Genomic DNA, 14,165 nt, shown 5'->3' on the forward strand with positions numbered 1-14,165 from the left:
GAAAAGTTACTACAGTAATAACATTTGCTAAATACTAAGACAATAGTTTCACTAATGAATTAAACATACTCCCTGTAATGGGTAAGCCTTGGAAAAGTGATGCTGTTGCAATGCTGTGGTAAAAGTAGTGGGGAGTGATAATTTGGATAACATCTCCAGAGTCACAGGGATGGTTTTCAGATTACCAAAATAATTCACTCAGTCTGGACAAAATAGGAATCTGGAGATGTCATTTTCAAAGGTTATCCCCTTTTTCTCCCAATAAGATTTCTCCTGTTTCAGTAAAATCTTAACTACTTTTGTGAACATGAGATGCAGGAGGAATCACTTCCCTCACCACAGTGAAAGCAAGAAGTAAACCAGCACATTCCATAACATTTTATTGCGTCTACACACAGTACTATCTTAAAAAAAAATACAAAAATGGGAGTCCTCTCTACGGCAAATACTCCTTCCTGCAATTAAAGCATGAAGTCTTAACACAGCTGATTAAACATGAGGAAAGTGAGGGGAAGGCAGAGCTCCCAGAGTGTGCAGCACCTCAGGTTCAAAGCACCGATGAGGCCATGAAAACTGACAGAAAACAAAGGGGTTTTCTTCAGGCATCTGAAAACAAAGAGCAAACTAATGAACTCTGGACTGATAAAAAACAAGTTAGGGCCCAGTCTTATACTCACAGGTGCTGCCAGAGAACAGTATCAGCATTGTGACGCACAGAATAATCAAAATTGCTATGAAGTGTAAGTGCCAAGTCTTCCCATATCCTACTTTACCTTCACAGTTTAACCAACTGTTTATAAAACAGTCCATAATTTTCTTAGACTCTTGATCTTTGTCAGTATCACCAGAACAAGTGCATTTTTCACTACAAGGATGTTGCTTTTTAAAAATTTTTCTGATACATTCACTATGTATTAATGCAAAAAAAATCTCTAATTGGCACCTTCTCTAACAAAAGCATCTCCACTAAAGAGCTTTGCTGTATTTTTTTCTTGCTGCTGTGGCTGCATTATGGCAGAAAAAACAACCCTCCACAGGTTTTGCTCTCAAGTAGCAGTTTTAAGGATTTACATTGGAGGTATTAACTCATCCCAAGAACAGAACAGCATTTCAAACTGGGACACTTCTTAGAAAATGATGTGTGGGTAAGTGCTATCAATCAGATTTGTACAGTAATCATTTAAAAATGGGATATACTGCTCTGGAAGACTAAGGGAAATCTTACAGGCACATTAGTTTTATTGCCACATAGTTTCTGTTTAATCTTTCTCTTTAAAGCCTTTTCAGCAATCAGGATATTCTGCCTAGTACAGAAAGCACTATGTCGCCTAACATCAACAATTTTGGGAAGGATTTGAGAAGAAAGTTTCATTTGACAGTCAGCTTTGGTGAAGAATCAACATGTTAACCTGCTGTACCTTCCATTTTTATCCCTGGTGTTGATGTCTGCTCCATGATCCAGAAGGTATTTGCAGATTTCTACATGACCATTTTGTACTGCAAGCAGCAGGGGTATGTTCCCATCCTGAAATGCACATAAAGAAACTATGAACAATATTCCATTCACTAATAAAAACATGCTGAGATTTAAAGTCAGCTATAAATTTTAGATTTACATAGCAAAAATGAGATGCTATCAGTACATTTTTCTTGTGCACCATAAATATAGCTGAGTGTGCTATAATTTCTTTCTTGTCTGCTGGGATGATGCAAAACATAGGGACTAGGAATGCTTTTTGCTTTTGTACTCCCTTTGCTGATTGCTCAATGCTAAAACTACAAAACCTACTACTTTTGAATCTACAAAATATCTTTCAGTAGCTCCACAACAAAAAATGATACTTTTAACTAAGTACAAAGCAAAACTACAGTATTTCATCAAGTCATAGAATAACACAGTCAGAAGACAACTTTCAAGATATCTGCAGTTTCTCCCACTTTTTTCTCAATCCAAAGCTAGGCAAACTTCAAGTTGGAGTACATTGCTCAGAGACTTCTCCAGTCACATTTTAGGCATCTCCAAAGGTAAAGACACAGTTCTGGGTACCAGTTCCAGTGTCTGACCACCTTCAAAGTGAAGTTACTTTTCTCCTAGTCCCTACTGGAGCTTCCAAAATTAGGTCCACTACCCAAATTCTGACCATTGCTTATCATTTTGTAATGCACCTCTGAAGTTGGTCTCTCTCTTTTCTATGACCAACCATGATGTAGCTGAGAGCATTTTAAAGATGCTCTTACAGCCTTTTCTTCTTAAGACTAAACAAACATTTTATGCCTTTAAAATGCATCTGTTGAAATCTTAGATCAGATGTCTGTGACATATTTGTTTTTGTTAGAAAGACCAGATGATGAGATAGTTCAAAACTGAAAACAAACAAGAAAGTTTGGGTATCTTTACGCTGTCCTGCCTGGCCTGTGCTTCACAGATCCCCTCCCTTCATCATTAGGTTTTCTATAGGGCAGTTGCATCATTCCCAAAACCAGACCTGGTTGCTTGTGGACATTTCACAGTAGTGAATGCAGTGTCTCTGAGCCTTTGGAATATGTCAGGTATAATTTTTCCCCTCAGGCTTATCATACTCTGGCTGGGCTTTGTGAGCATTTTGCAGCCTTTGGCCACATACTGGGCCTTTTCCAAAGCCTCCTGGAGGCAATGGAAATACTTTTTATTATGTTTTGAATGTGTAAGAATTGATTCTAGCTACTTGTGCCAATGTCTCAAAGATCACCAAATCCTGCCACTGTGGTATCAGACTGTGAATTACTTCCACACCTCTGCAATGGCAAACTGCAAAGGGAACTTCCTCCAGCAGAAAAATCCAGGAAAATACATGAGCACAGCATTGCTTTGAACTGTTGCACCTGAGATGGAGGTTGGCTGCTGCATGGAATGAGGATGAAAAAAGCCCTGAAGTATCTGCAGTACACAACAGAAGAGGTACATACCAAATCTTTGATGTTAATGGGGCATTTGTGTTCACACAGAAGTTGAACTGCCTGAAGACACCCACATGCAGCTAAAAAAAATAAAATAAAATTAAAAAAACAAGACAAACATGAAAGCCCAGTAAACCCCAATGAAAAAATTGTGTCCCATGCTTCCACTTGCAATACTGCAACATTACAGTGGGGGTACAAGAAACTAATTCTAGGCTGAAGAGCTAGGAATATCAAGCACAACAAAACAGTACAAACTTCCATCAAAGAAGTTACCTGCATAATGTAAAGCTGTTTTCCCAGAATTGTCAGTGCTGTCTGCTGGACATTTACTCTGCACAAGTCAATAAGGAGAAGGAAAAAAAAACAATTAGAGAACTACAAAGAAAATAAAACATATGTTTGATAGTGACAGAGTGCTGAACATCTTTGTGAAAAGGTTTATGTGCTGCTTCAGAAAAGAACACTGAAGGAAGGTACAGCTTCCCTCACTACCAATCTGGTCTTTCTGTTTTTGGTACCAGCTTGTATTGAAGGCACAGGAAATCCTCATGGTCAAGAGAGCTGTCCCTAAAAAATGTTATAGTTTCAGAATAATTTAAATCAGTAAATAAAAAAGGAAAAAATAATCTCCTTTGCCTCAGATTTTTCTTTTTTTAACATTAGCATAAAAGCTAAAGCAATCATGTCCTAAGGCAATTTGTTCTGTATTATTTGATAGCAACATCTCATAGTTTGGATTAGAAGAGACCTTAAGGATCACCTTGTTCCAAACCCCAGCCTTGGGCAGGAACACCTTCTGCTAGCCCAGGCTGCTCATTCCCATCCTGCCTGGCCTTCAACATTTCCAGGGATGGGGCATCTACAACTTCTCTGGGCAACCTGTGCCAGTGCCTCACCACCACCACAGTAAATAATTTCTTCCTCGTATCAAATCTAAACCTGCCCTCCTTCAATTTGAAGCCACTGCCACTTATCTGTCACTACATGCCTGTGTAAAATTACCCTCTCCAGCTTTTTTGTGTGGCCCCTTTAGGTACTGGAAAGCACTTCTAAGGTCTCCTGGGAGCCTTCTCTTCTCCAGGCTGAACAACACAGTCTCAGCCTTTCCTACTTGTAGGAGAGGTGCTCCATCCCTCTGAGCATCTTTGTGTCTCTCCTCTGGACTCACTCCAGCAGGTCCATGTCCCTCCTCTGCAGGGACCCCAGAGCTGATGCAGTGCTCCAGGTGGGTCTCACCAGAGCAGAGCAGAGGGGCAGAATCCCCTCCCTCCCCTGCTGCCCACAGGGCTCTGGATGCAGCCCAGGACACGTTTGGCTCTCTGGGCAGTGAGTGCCATGGCCAGGGCATGTCCAGCCTCTCACCCACAGCACCCCAAGTCCTTCTGGGCAGAGCTGCTCTGATCTGTTCATGCCCAGCCTGTGCTGATACCTCATGAGATTCCCATGGGCCACTGTCAAATGCAATAAGGGATTATTTGCACTTTTAAAATAAAGCAACAACAATCCAGTTATATCTTGTATTACAATTATCAGATGCTACTGATCAATCTAGACTTCAAACTAATAAATAGTAATGAAAAATTAATTCAAATCATTATCAAGGCTTGTTTTGGTGCAGAAGATTTTTGTTTTAGTTACAAAAGAGTATCATAGAAACTTAGATTCATTTTGGTTGGAAATAACCATCAAGATCACCAAATTCAACTATTAACTCAGCACTGCCAAGGTCACCACTAAAACATGTCCCACATCTATGCATACCCTAAATCCCTCCAGGGATGGTGACTCTGCCACACCCTGGGCAGCCTCTTTCAACACATCTGGTGAAGAAATTTTCCTAATATCCAAATGGCCTCCCAGGGCACAGCTTGAGGCCATTTCCTCTTTTCTCATTTTTTTCTCATTGTGATATGGTCTACCCTGAATCTCTTTTTCTCCAGGCTAAACACCACCAGCTCTCTCAGCTGCTCCTCACAGGACTGGTTCTCTAAACCCTTCACCAGCATCAATGCCTTTCTTTGGACAGGAGAAGAGAAGACCCTGAAATTATGTGATTTTAAAAAACAAACATTGTAACTTTTGACTTTTACATGCAGCACTGTCTCCAACATGCCTCTGATTATCTAGGCAAACAGGATCACACAGATCACTACATTCCGCAACAAAAATGCCAAGGTTCTGTCTGTGTAAAATAATTATTTAGCCTGTTTGAGTTCACCAGCAGTTAGACATCCCTTGCATGCACACTTTGGTCCACAGAAGATAATCCTAAGAGCATGAATTACTGGAGAATATGATCAATGGGTTTGCACTTAGGAACGTATTTAGAAATCTCCATATTGTAATAAAACTAGAAAAGCAACAAGAAAAGCAGTCTGTGGTTGCAGCAGGCAGGTGGAAGGGCAGCAGATTCTTGGTGTTAAAACAATTGGTTATTTCTGAGCCGTGCTGCTGCCTGTGATGCCAGCAGTGACGGCCTGATGGCGATGTGGATCCTGGCAATGGGATGTGGATCCTGGGATGAGCCACTGGCCAGGGATAACCCTTCCTGCCTGTGGAGCCGCAGGGAGCCAGCCTGCCAGGAGTGTGGAGCTGGGAATCAGTGAAACTGGACCCTGTGTTGTCAGAGACACTGACGGGGGTCAGTCACAGGACAGCTGGAGAGCCCTGGGGCAACCAGGGAAAAACAACGTAGAGGGTGGGATATAGGATCCAACCTCTTTCTGCACCGTTGTGTTCAAGCAGGGTTGTTATTCATTATTCCATCTGCATTCTCACTCTGTATTCATTATTTCATCGGAGACTTACTGATAACTCCAGACTTCGAAAAATCTGTTCCATTTCTCTGATCACTGCCATGAAAACATTCCTGTATTTCTCGAATGGAGCTGAGATGGACAGTGTCTTTGCTGACTAACACTCATCTTCAACACCATGAGAGTCTTTCATCCATCTTCACTTTTGTTTGTCTTGTTTTCTCTCCCCATTCTCTCAATTCCCTTTCAAATCCCTCACTGTCTTTTACCTTATTTCATGGAGGATTTGATTATTTCCATATTATTTTTGGCTCTAAACTACTTCAGTTTTTTTTCTCTTTGACTTCAAACTGGAAAAACATTTCTGTAGTGAACAGACAGAAAGCATTCCAGTGCAACATTATCAGAATACCCCCAGAAGTGAAAAATCCTTTCCCCCTGTAACTCTTAATCCACCTGATTCCAAGTCATCCAACCACACAGACAAAACACAGGAAGTCAGACTAAAGCTGCAACCTGCTTGAAACCAAACCAAGCTATGACAGATAAGCTGGACACAGAAAACTGTATTTGCAGACCACTCAGGAAAGCTAAACTGTTTTTATCACCCATTCACAGTGCCTAAAACATCTTTAAACACTATTTTTAAGCTCTTGATGCATCTCTCATGATGTCAAGGAGATAGGACAACAGTGTAAGAATGTGGTGCAGATTATTAGCAGAAAATGGGTCAACATCTAGTGTAACCAAATGAAAATTTCAAAAATCAAAATTAATTTGAATTTTCTTTTACCTGAAGTAACCTCTTAACGCAATCAGAGTGGCTGTTCTTTGCTGCAAGGTGTAAAGCACTGTGCCCTAAATGAATAAAAGAAAAGCAAATTAATTATTCAATCATGCCAAAGCACAGGAATAAACTCCTCCATGACAAAGGCAAAATCTTGAATTATCCATCTTGTTCCTATCACAACACATAAAAAGTAAGGGTGGAGAAAAAAAAAACCCTGTATCCAGCAGAATATCTTTAATACAGACTGTTGTTCCTGCAGGTTAACAGAAAAATCTGAAAGTCTTCATTCATATAAAGCAGTGACACAAACACTGTGTCAGGCAACACATTGGCAGAAGTAAGTCTAAGACTGTACATTATGTCTTGTTTCTTAGAAAACAATATTCCAATATTACTCAGGCTCCCTTGCACACAGATGTCTGTTGGTGTCTTCATGGTTTTTGCTATTTGGCAATGAAAAAGTAACCCAGCATCAAGAGCAAAGCCTGCCAAATTCATCAGCTACCACTATATTAAACTTGTATCATCCATGAAGTGCACGTAGAAAATTCAACCCCAGGCCTACTTTGGTTTGCATCTCATAGATTCCCTATTCCCTGTCAAACACAGGTCTGTATCAGTTTGCATTTCAATTAATCTATTTAGCACTTCTGAGTTCATATTTAGCTATGCAATGCCACGATTTACTGACTTTGGATATATGATGAAAGACTGAAGTCTCCTCCAGCTTCATCTTACAGATCATCTGAAAAACTGAAGATGACAAGATAGCAAAAGAACAAATTATCTATGCAGCTAAGAAAAGGACCCAGGATTTAGTACCCAACAAGGACAAAGACACTTGTGACAGGAAATGCTCATTGCAAATGATGTGACTTTTACAGAGGAGGATTTCACTAAAGAGAACTGGGCTGACACTCTCAGGTGGAAGCAGGAAGGCAAACTCTTATTATCCCAGCAACTGATAAATCATCAGGCAAGGTGCAGCATGAATTCTGAATAATAGCCTTCATCAGGTACGTATATTCCCTTATCATTATGTAAAATATGAATGCTTCTTCCAGTATCACAGATACTTCTTTATAGAGGCAAACCATTCGCACGTATGACAGAAATTCCCTCAGGCTTCTGTCCAAAACAGAACCCAGGAGCCCAACATTTACAGATCATTACTGGAGAGAAGGAATGCTGACAGCACATCCAGGCGGCTCACCTAGCCAGAGAAAACGCTGGGCCACAGATCCCACAGATGTGTCAAGTGAAATCTATTAAAAAGAGTTTGCCCCTTTCAAATTCAGCTCCCATCATTCTCCTAGTGGAGCAGTAATTAGGCATAGGACTTTTGAGAACTAAAACATCATACTTAATAGCTCTCAGCTCTGTTTTAGCCTGTATCAGCTGTTTTCACTATGTCATAATCCTGAGGAAATGTCTTACTGCAACTCCTGTGAAGTTAATGGGATTAATAGCTTGGATAAACATAAAAGCAATATCAAAGATCTTGATGCAACCTGTAATAATAAGAACTGGGGGAGGGAGGTCAGTTCTTTTCTTTTTTTTTTTTTAACTTAAAAATAACAGTTTTAAAAATCAAGCAACTATTTTACATCTGGAGTCCACTACAAATGCTGAAATTTATAGCAGTAGCACAAAAGTTTTTAAGGAGTTCAGAATGTGAATTCTCTGTGCAGGAAAGCAGGCATGCCTAAACCTGCAAGGGTTACAACTGCTTTTCCCACACAGTGTGTGGGGAAAAGCAAAGTTGTCAAATCTGTAGTTTCACTCTGCATATCAAGAACTACACAAGCAAATTGAGTGTATCATCCTACTTGTATAGGTTCAGAGAGGCATACCTGCACCATCTTGGGCTGTCACATCTGCACCATGTGTCACCATGATCCTGAGGCACTCTGCATGCCCTTTTGTGGCTGCCAGGTGAAAACTGGAAGAGAACATTTACAAGTCAGTATTCTTAAGATTTCTTTCCCCTTTCATTCACAAACTATATAATGGCAAGTTCTTTCCTCCCTGTCCTTAGATCTTTTGGCGTCCCTCTACTGCTTCCCAGGGAGAAAACAGCTCTGGAAGTGAGATGGCGCATGAAAAAAACTTTGTAGTCATACTTTCATACGACACTTCAAATAATGTGTTCATCCTGGGACCCTCACTACAAGAAAGATGTTGATGTGCTGGAACATGTCCAGAGAAGGGCACTGAGGCTGGCAAAGCATTTAGAGAACAAGTTCTGTGAGGAGCAGCTGAGGGAGCTGGGGATGTTTATCCTGGAGGAAAGGAGGCTCAGGAGGGACCTTAACATTCTCTCTCTACAACTCCCTGAAAGGAGGCTGTAGCCAGGTGGGGTCAGACTTGGGTTGCCAGGCTGCTGGTTGGACTGATCTTAGAGGTCTTTTCCAATGTGAACAACCCCATGACTCCATGATTTTACACAGATTGCTGTCTCATTAACCCATGTCATGTACCATATGTACATCTAGTCCCACACAGTTTCCAAACTTATGTCCCATATGATGTAATACATACCCAAAGAATGCTTGGGCTTGAGGAATTAATAAAGAAAACTGTCAGAATAACTGACTTTGCTCAAGCCATTTTAGTCAGAGCAGTCAGATGTAGTTAGATTTAGTCAGATTTTCCCCTTTCAGGGGACAAAATTTAGTTCCTCTAAAACATGATTCTGTGATTCTTTAGACTAAATCAAGTCGCACTTCTGCACTGTCCTTTATAGAACTCATCTTTCCTTTGTGTATGGATAGGGGAAAACACTTTACTGTGAGCATCACCTGGAGAGATCAAAGCTACTGGATATTTGTGAGACTACGCCAGAGATGTATTTTGTCCACTTTTGGTTTTGCTGTTCACCGCAAGCACCTGCTTGTTTAAACAGTGTGAAACTGCAGACGTTACCATGGCAAGACGCACTTCTCCAAGCATCAATTACCTAAGATGTAATTACAGGACAAACCAAAGGAATTATACTGAATCCAAGCCTTTTTACAGCTGAAATTTTATGGTTGACATCCTCAGGCTGGGCACATCAAGATTCACAGAAGCAGTGCTACAGAGATGCTGCTGACTTCATTTTCCCCCGAAGCAAAAACAAGGGAAAAACTTCTGAAAACAGAGAGGTTTATATCCTCCTGATGTATAGCATGCCAGTGTTGTCAGAAGACATGGGCACAGTACTGGCAAACATCATGCTGCCACGTGGGTCCTGCAAAATCAGCCTGATGTGCACAGAGCAGATTTTCAGTGGGAGTAATGCAAAACAAATTCAAGACAAAGCTCTTCCAATTACTATTACATTGTGTGTGAAAAGTTAGGACTTCCATCTACATGCACCAAATGGAATGAGACAGAATTCCTGGGATGGTTTCTAATACCTTCCAAAGGAGACATTAATTTTTACCATCATGCACCCTTGAGTAAAAGGGATTTTCCCCTGGAATTTAACAGAAACATCATAAATCATGGAGCCACATCAACTACTGTACTTAGGAGTTAATGTTTTGAACAACTGCTTCCTTTAAAGTATTAGCCTGCTAACTAGGGAAACTTGGAACAAGAGACAGGAATGAAATGGGTATTTCAGGCACAGAATCTGTGAACTGCAACACATAAACTTCTTTGCAGCCTTCCTGAAAACGCAGCAGAGAAAGAGACGTACAGAGCACACCTGGCAAAGAGAGGAGAATTAATCTTCCAGGAGAGCTCCTGGAAGAGAGTTCACTTCACCACCTAACTTCCTGCAGAGAGTCCTTCCTTCCACACCGGCTGCTGCTGATTGCAAATGGCAGACAGGCAGCACTTCAGCTTTGAACCATTCTCTGCAAATATAAAAGCATCCTGTGTGCTCATCCTGTGAATTCTACTGCCATAAACAAACTGAAGAGCTAACACTTCCAAGAGCGCAAGAAGCCACTGCTGCTGTCTGTCCTCTAGTCATTCAAAATCAAAACTTCATGTACTTGGTGACCAATGCAAAGTTGTGTAAACATTCTTCTCTAGAAGAAGTGGTTTCTCAGGCTATGGGAAAATGACTGGGGGAGGGGCACAAGAGGAGTCTGACAAATTCCAACACCTCTAATTTAGCCAGCACAACATACCAGCAAGTACCAAAACATGCTCAGATCCATTTGTGTAAACACAAAATGCAATCAAATTCACTTATATGTTAGGAAGGTTGTGAAGCACGCACTTGGCTAACTTACATTTGACAATATTCATAGTAATACTAAATACCTGAATAATAATAACTTGGCTAAATCTGGGGCACTGAGGTTTTATGGACAGACTGTGTAGGACAGTGCCAAATGCAACATGAACACTCAAAAGCTAAAGAAGTTTTATTTAGGTAAAATCTGACTGCAAAAACAGTATCAGAGAAAAGAAAAATTAACTCTTTTCAGGCTATGTGCCTATGAACACATGAATCCCACCAACAGAAACAATTCCCATGGCAGTTCTCAACAAGTCACCACACATTCAGATGTTTTATTTCACAAACAGTTGCTTGCTGTGTGTCCCGTCCCTGTGTTCTTGTGCTGCTACCATCTCTCACATAAACCTGCAGTGAGATTTTTTTTTTAATGGTCTCAAAGCCATTGGAGGGGAATGGGGGATATGGTTACTTAAATGCTGGTTTAGTAAACAGAAGCCCTGCTCAACAGAGACCAGAACGACTGCAGACAGGGATGAACCTATTACAGTCAAATTATTTACAGAGTGTTGGGAAAAACCTCCCCCTTGAGGAGCAATTCTGATTCTGAAGTTAATAGCCCCTGTTTTGTTATGTTTTGTTTTTTATATTCAAGAAACCCAAACAAACAAAACACCCAACCCAAAACAAACAAAGAAAACCCCAAACTCAAACACTTGAGTAGTAGATACTGAGGACTCCTATGTAGCAAGGGAGGCTCTTGAAACAAAGAAGTCTGTAGACATTCATTTCAGTACAGAATAATTCTTTACAAGCTACATAATTTCCTAAAATATTTGAGGAAAAAGCTGCAGGTTTCTAAACACTGGAGTTCTCACCATCTGGATGTCTTAAGGAGTAGTGCATTTTACTTACATCTTCCATGGATAAACTTTGCTTGGTATGAAAGCAAACAACTTTTCCTCCCATTTCCTGGTTGTGCAATGACTTAGGTAAACAAAAACAAACATGCAAGGCTTGATTTGGATCAAGGGCCACACTGTGAGTTGGATTCTCATTCAGCTGAAAATCCCATTACAACATAGTCCATTTTCCCCTCACAATAGATAAGCCTGTCATTACCACTTAGAGCTACATCTTGATAGCCCAGCCTGAACCGATTTGAGATTTATTCATTTTATTGCTGTAAAACATTTCTATTCTTCCTGAGGGGCAGGATGGTCTTTTATTATTGCATCCAGACCTTTCTGTGCAGCAGAGGAACAGCTACCATTCCCAGTGGTTTTTTCACTGCATTCAGAAATTAAGCAGGTCAGCATTCAAAACCCACCTTTGCAGCAGATGAAAGGTCAGTTGGTTGACACTGCTTCTTCCTACTGGGAATGTACAGGTCTCATAATTTTTCAGTCCTTAATGAGATAAAGTGAAAAACTATATTCTTTGTGGGAAATGCAAAGCCCAGTTGGAGTAAACAGGCCTTGAGAGTAAGAGTGAACTCATTTCATGAGGTTCAGGGTCAACTGGAAAACAACTACAAGATTGACCTCCAAATCTTGTCAAGACCTCAAATTTCTTGACCTGAAATGTTACTCAGATAAAAATCCCACACTGATAGATGCTTTTTAAGACTGAACAGAGAGCACAGCTGTGAATGACATCCCTAAACTAGTCTGAAGCAGTAGATTTTTTACAGATAGGAGATGCCAACTGGTGAAGCACTTACAACTGCCCTAAATAAGCCCATCTCTTATCCAGGGTAAAGGACTTTCCTACATTTTGGTTACAAAGTTAAGCCAGCAAGGGAACGAAGACTTCTTTAACCAGCATCTGACAGACAAAGCACAAGATGGAGCCAGTTTTTGCGCCAAAAGACCAAGTATGAGTGTTTTCAGAAATTATTTAAGTGTTAGTCTAACTCAAATGAGAAAGGACTATCGTTTTTATTACTCAACTCACATAGAACACTTCTTTACAAATCATTGCACCATAAGTAGAAGAACAGAAATAATCCATATTTAGGGTTTAGACTTGTAAAACTGTAGCTGATGGCAATTGCCAAGGTGGTATTAGCAGTGAGACATGGATCTGCTATATTCAGGTTCTCTGCTCAACCATTTGCACAGCTACTTCCTGCAAATCCTCTTACTGGATGTTATTTTGACAGCTGGCTTAAAACAACTGGGTGGTCCATATATCTAGGGGAAGTGCCACAAAAGTAAAGTGGAACAGGATAAAATCAGAAAAAATAAATATCAAGTCTTAATTTAAGACAGTAACCTTCTGACAAGGAAATTTTCATCTGTGAAAAGAAAAACAGGGGGGAAAAAGCAGAAAAATGACACCCAATCAGAGGGTTCAATCTCTGTTTGGCAAGGTCATGCTCCAGAGTTTTTTCAGGGCAGAATTAACATTCTCTTTAACACAGATTTTCTCCAGGGCCTGAAAGTAGTTCAACACACTACTTACCAAAATCCAAAGCAAATAAAGAACATGGTTGAATTATGGATGCTGAGTGAATATTGTATTTGCTATTTCCTATTATAAGAAACATGGAACCCAGTCAAACTTATATGAAGAAACATGGAACCCAGTCAAACTTATATGCAAGAGTATAATACTATTGTTCTCTGTCATTTTAATCTGAGTGCTCTGAAAATATTTTAAGTGCAAGAATGTTTGAAAAACACTATGAACTCATATACACTCATTGTCAAGGTTTATTTTGAGTAAAAACATCCCTCCCCAAAGCAGATCATTCCTCTTAATTTTATAATGGATTGCAACCCTTTGTTGACTTTTAAAAAGTCTAACTTGCCTGCCAACAGTTTAATGATTTATGGTTTCCCAACTGACCAATACCTTCACACAAACAAACAAGAATGATAAAATAAAGATACAGAGCTGCCTAGAGACCTTGTATTGCTGATTTAAAAAAGCCATATAGAAGTGGAAGACTTTGCTACTGCCAGATCAGACAGGCAAGCAATTCACCAGATATCTGAGCCACAAAGTGACTTACTGATAACCTGGCTGACTTTCTGAACTGACTCGAGCTTTTTTGTATTTTAGAAGCAGCACCTAGCTTACAGTGCTATCCCTCAAGGCCTCAACTCCTCCTTCAATAACAACAGCCACAATAAATACAGTATATTATATCTGGCTTTTGATTCCTTTCCATCACAGGCTGAGCAGCAGAAACACCAAAGTTGTCAAGACCTGACTTGAAGGAGAAAGGGCTGTGAGCTACCACTAGCATAGTACATTCTGTGCATGAAGAAAATACCTGGTGTCACACAGGAGGAAGTCCACTGTGGCATCCTCTCACGTGTAGCACCATGACAAGTCACTGTAGAAGAGTACAGTTTACTGATCTGTGAAGGGCTTGAGATTTTATCAGCATTAAAACAATTTTGAAAGCAAGCCCTTTTTGACACACCCTGAACCTAATAATAGAAAAATTACCACCTTCAGATTAAATTATTGGGAAAGTCCCAGAATGGTT

General features: G+C 40.2%; 1 protein-coding gene across 2 annotated transcripts in view; it reads right to left on the minus strand.

Annotated features, from left to right (window-relative positions):
- RAI14 (retinoic acid induced 14) overlaps positions 1-14,165 on the minus strand; it is an 87,762-nt gene that overhangs the window by 10,944 nt on the left and 62,653 nt on the right. For both annotated transcript variants that reach the window (XM_085041742.1, XM_085041741.1), the window contains 5 exons: positions 8,340-8,428; positions 6,490-6,554; positions 3,214-3,271; positions 2,947-3,017; positions 1,419-1,525 (listed from right to left, as the gene is read on the minus strand). In XM_085041742.1, the coding sequence (XP_084897868.1) occupies positions 1,419-1,525; positions 2,947-3,017; positions 3,214-3,271; positions 6,490-6,554; positions 8,340-8,428 (390 nt within the window). The remainder of the gene's footprint in view (positions 1-1,418; positions 1,526-2,946; positions 3,018-3,213; positions 3,272-6,489; positions 6,555-8,339; positions 8,429-14,165) is intronic.

The sequence above is a fragment of the Lichenostomus cassidix genome, chromosome Z (genome assembly GCF_008360975.1).
Source record: "Lichenostomus cassidix isolate B80296 chromosome Z, HeHo_3.0, whole genome shotgun sequence".
NCBI classification, from domain to species: domain Eukaryota; kingdom Metazoa; phylum Chordata; class Aves; order Passeriformes; family Meliphagidae; genus Lichenostomus; species Lichenostomus cassidix.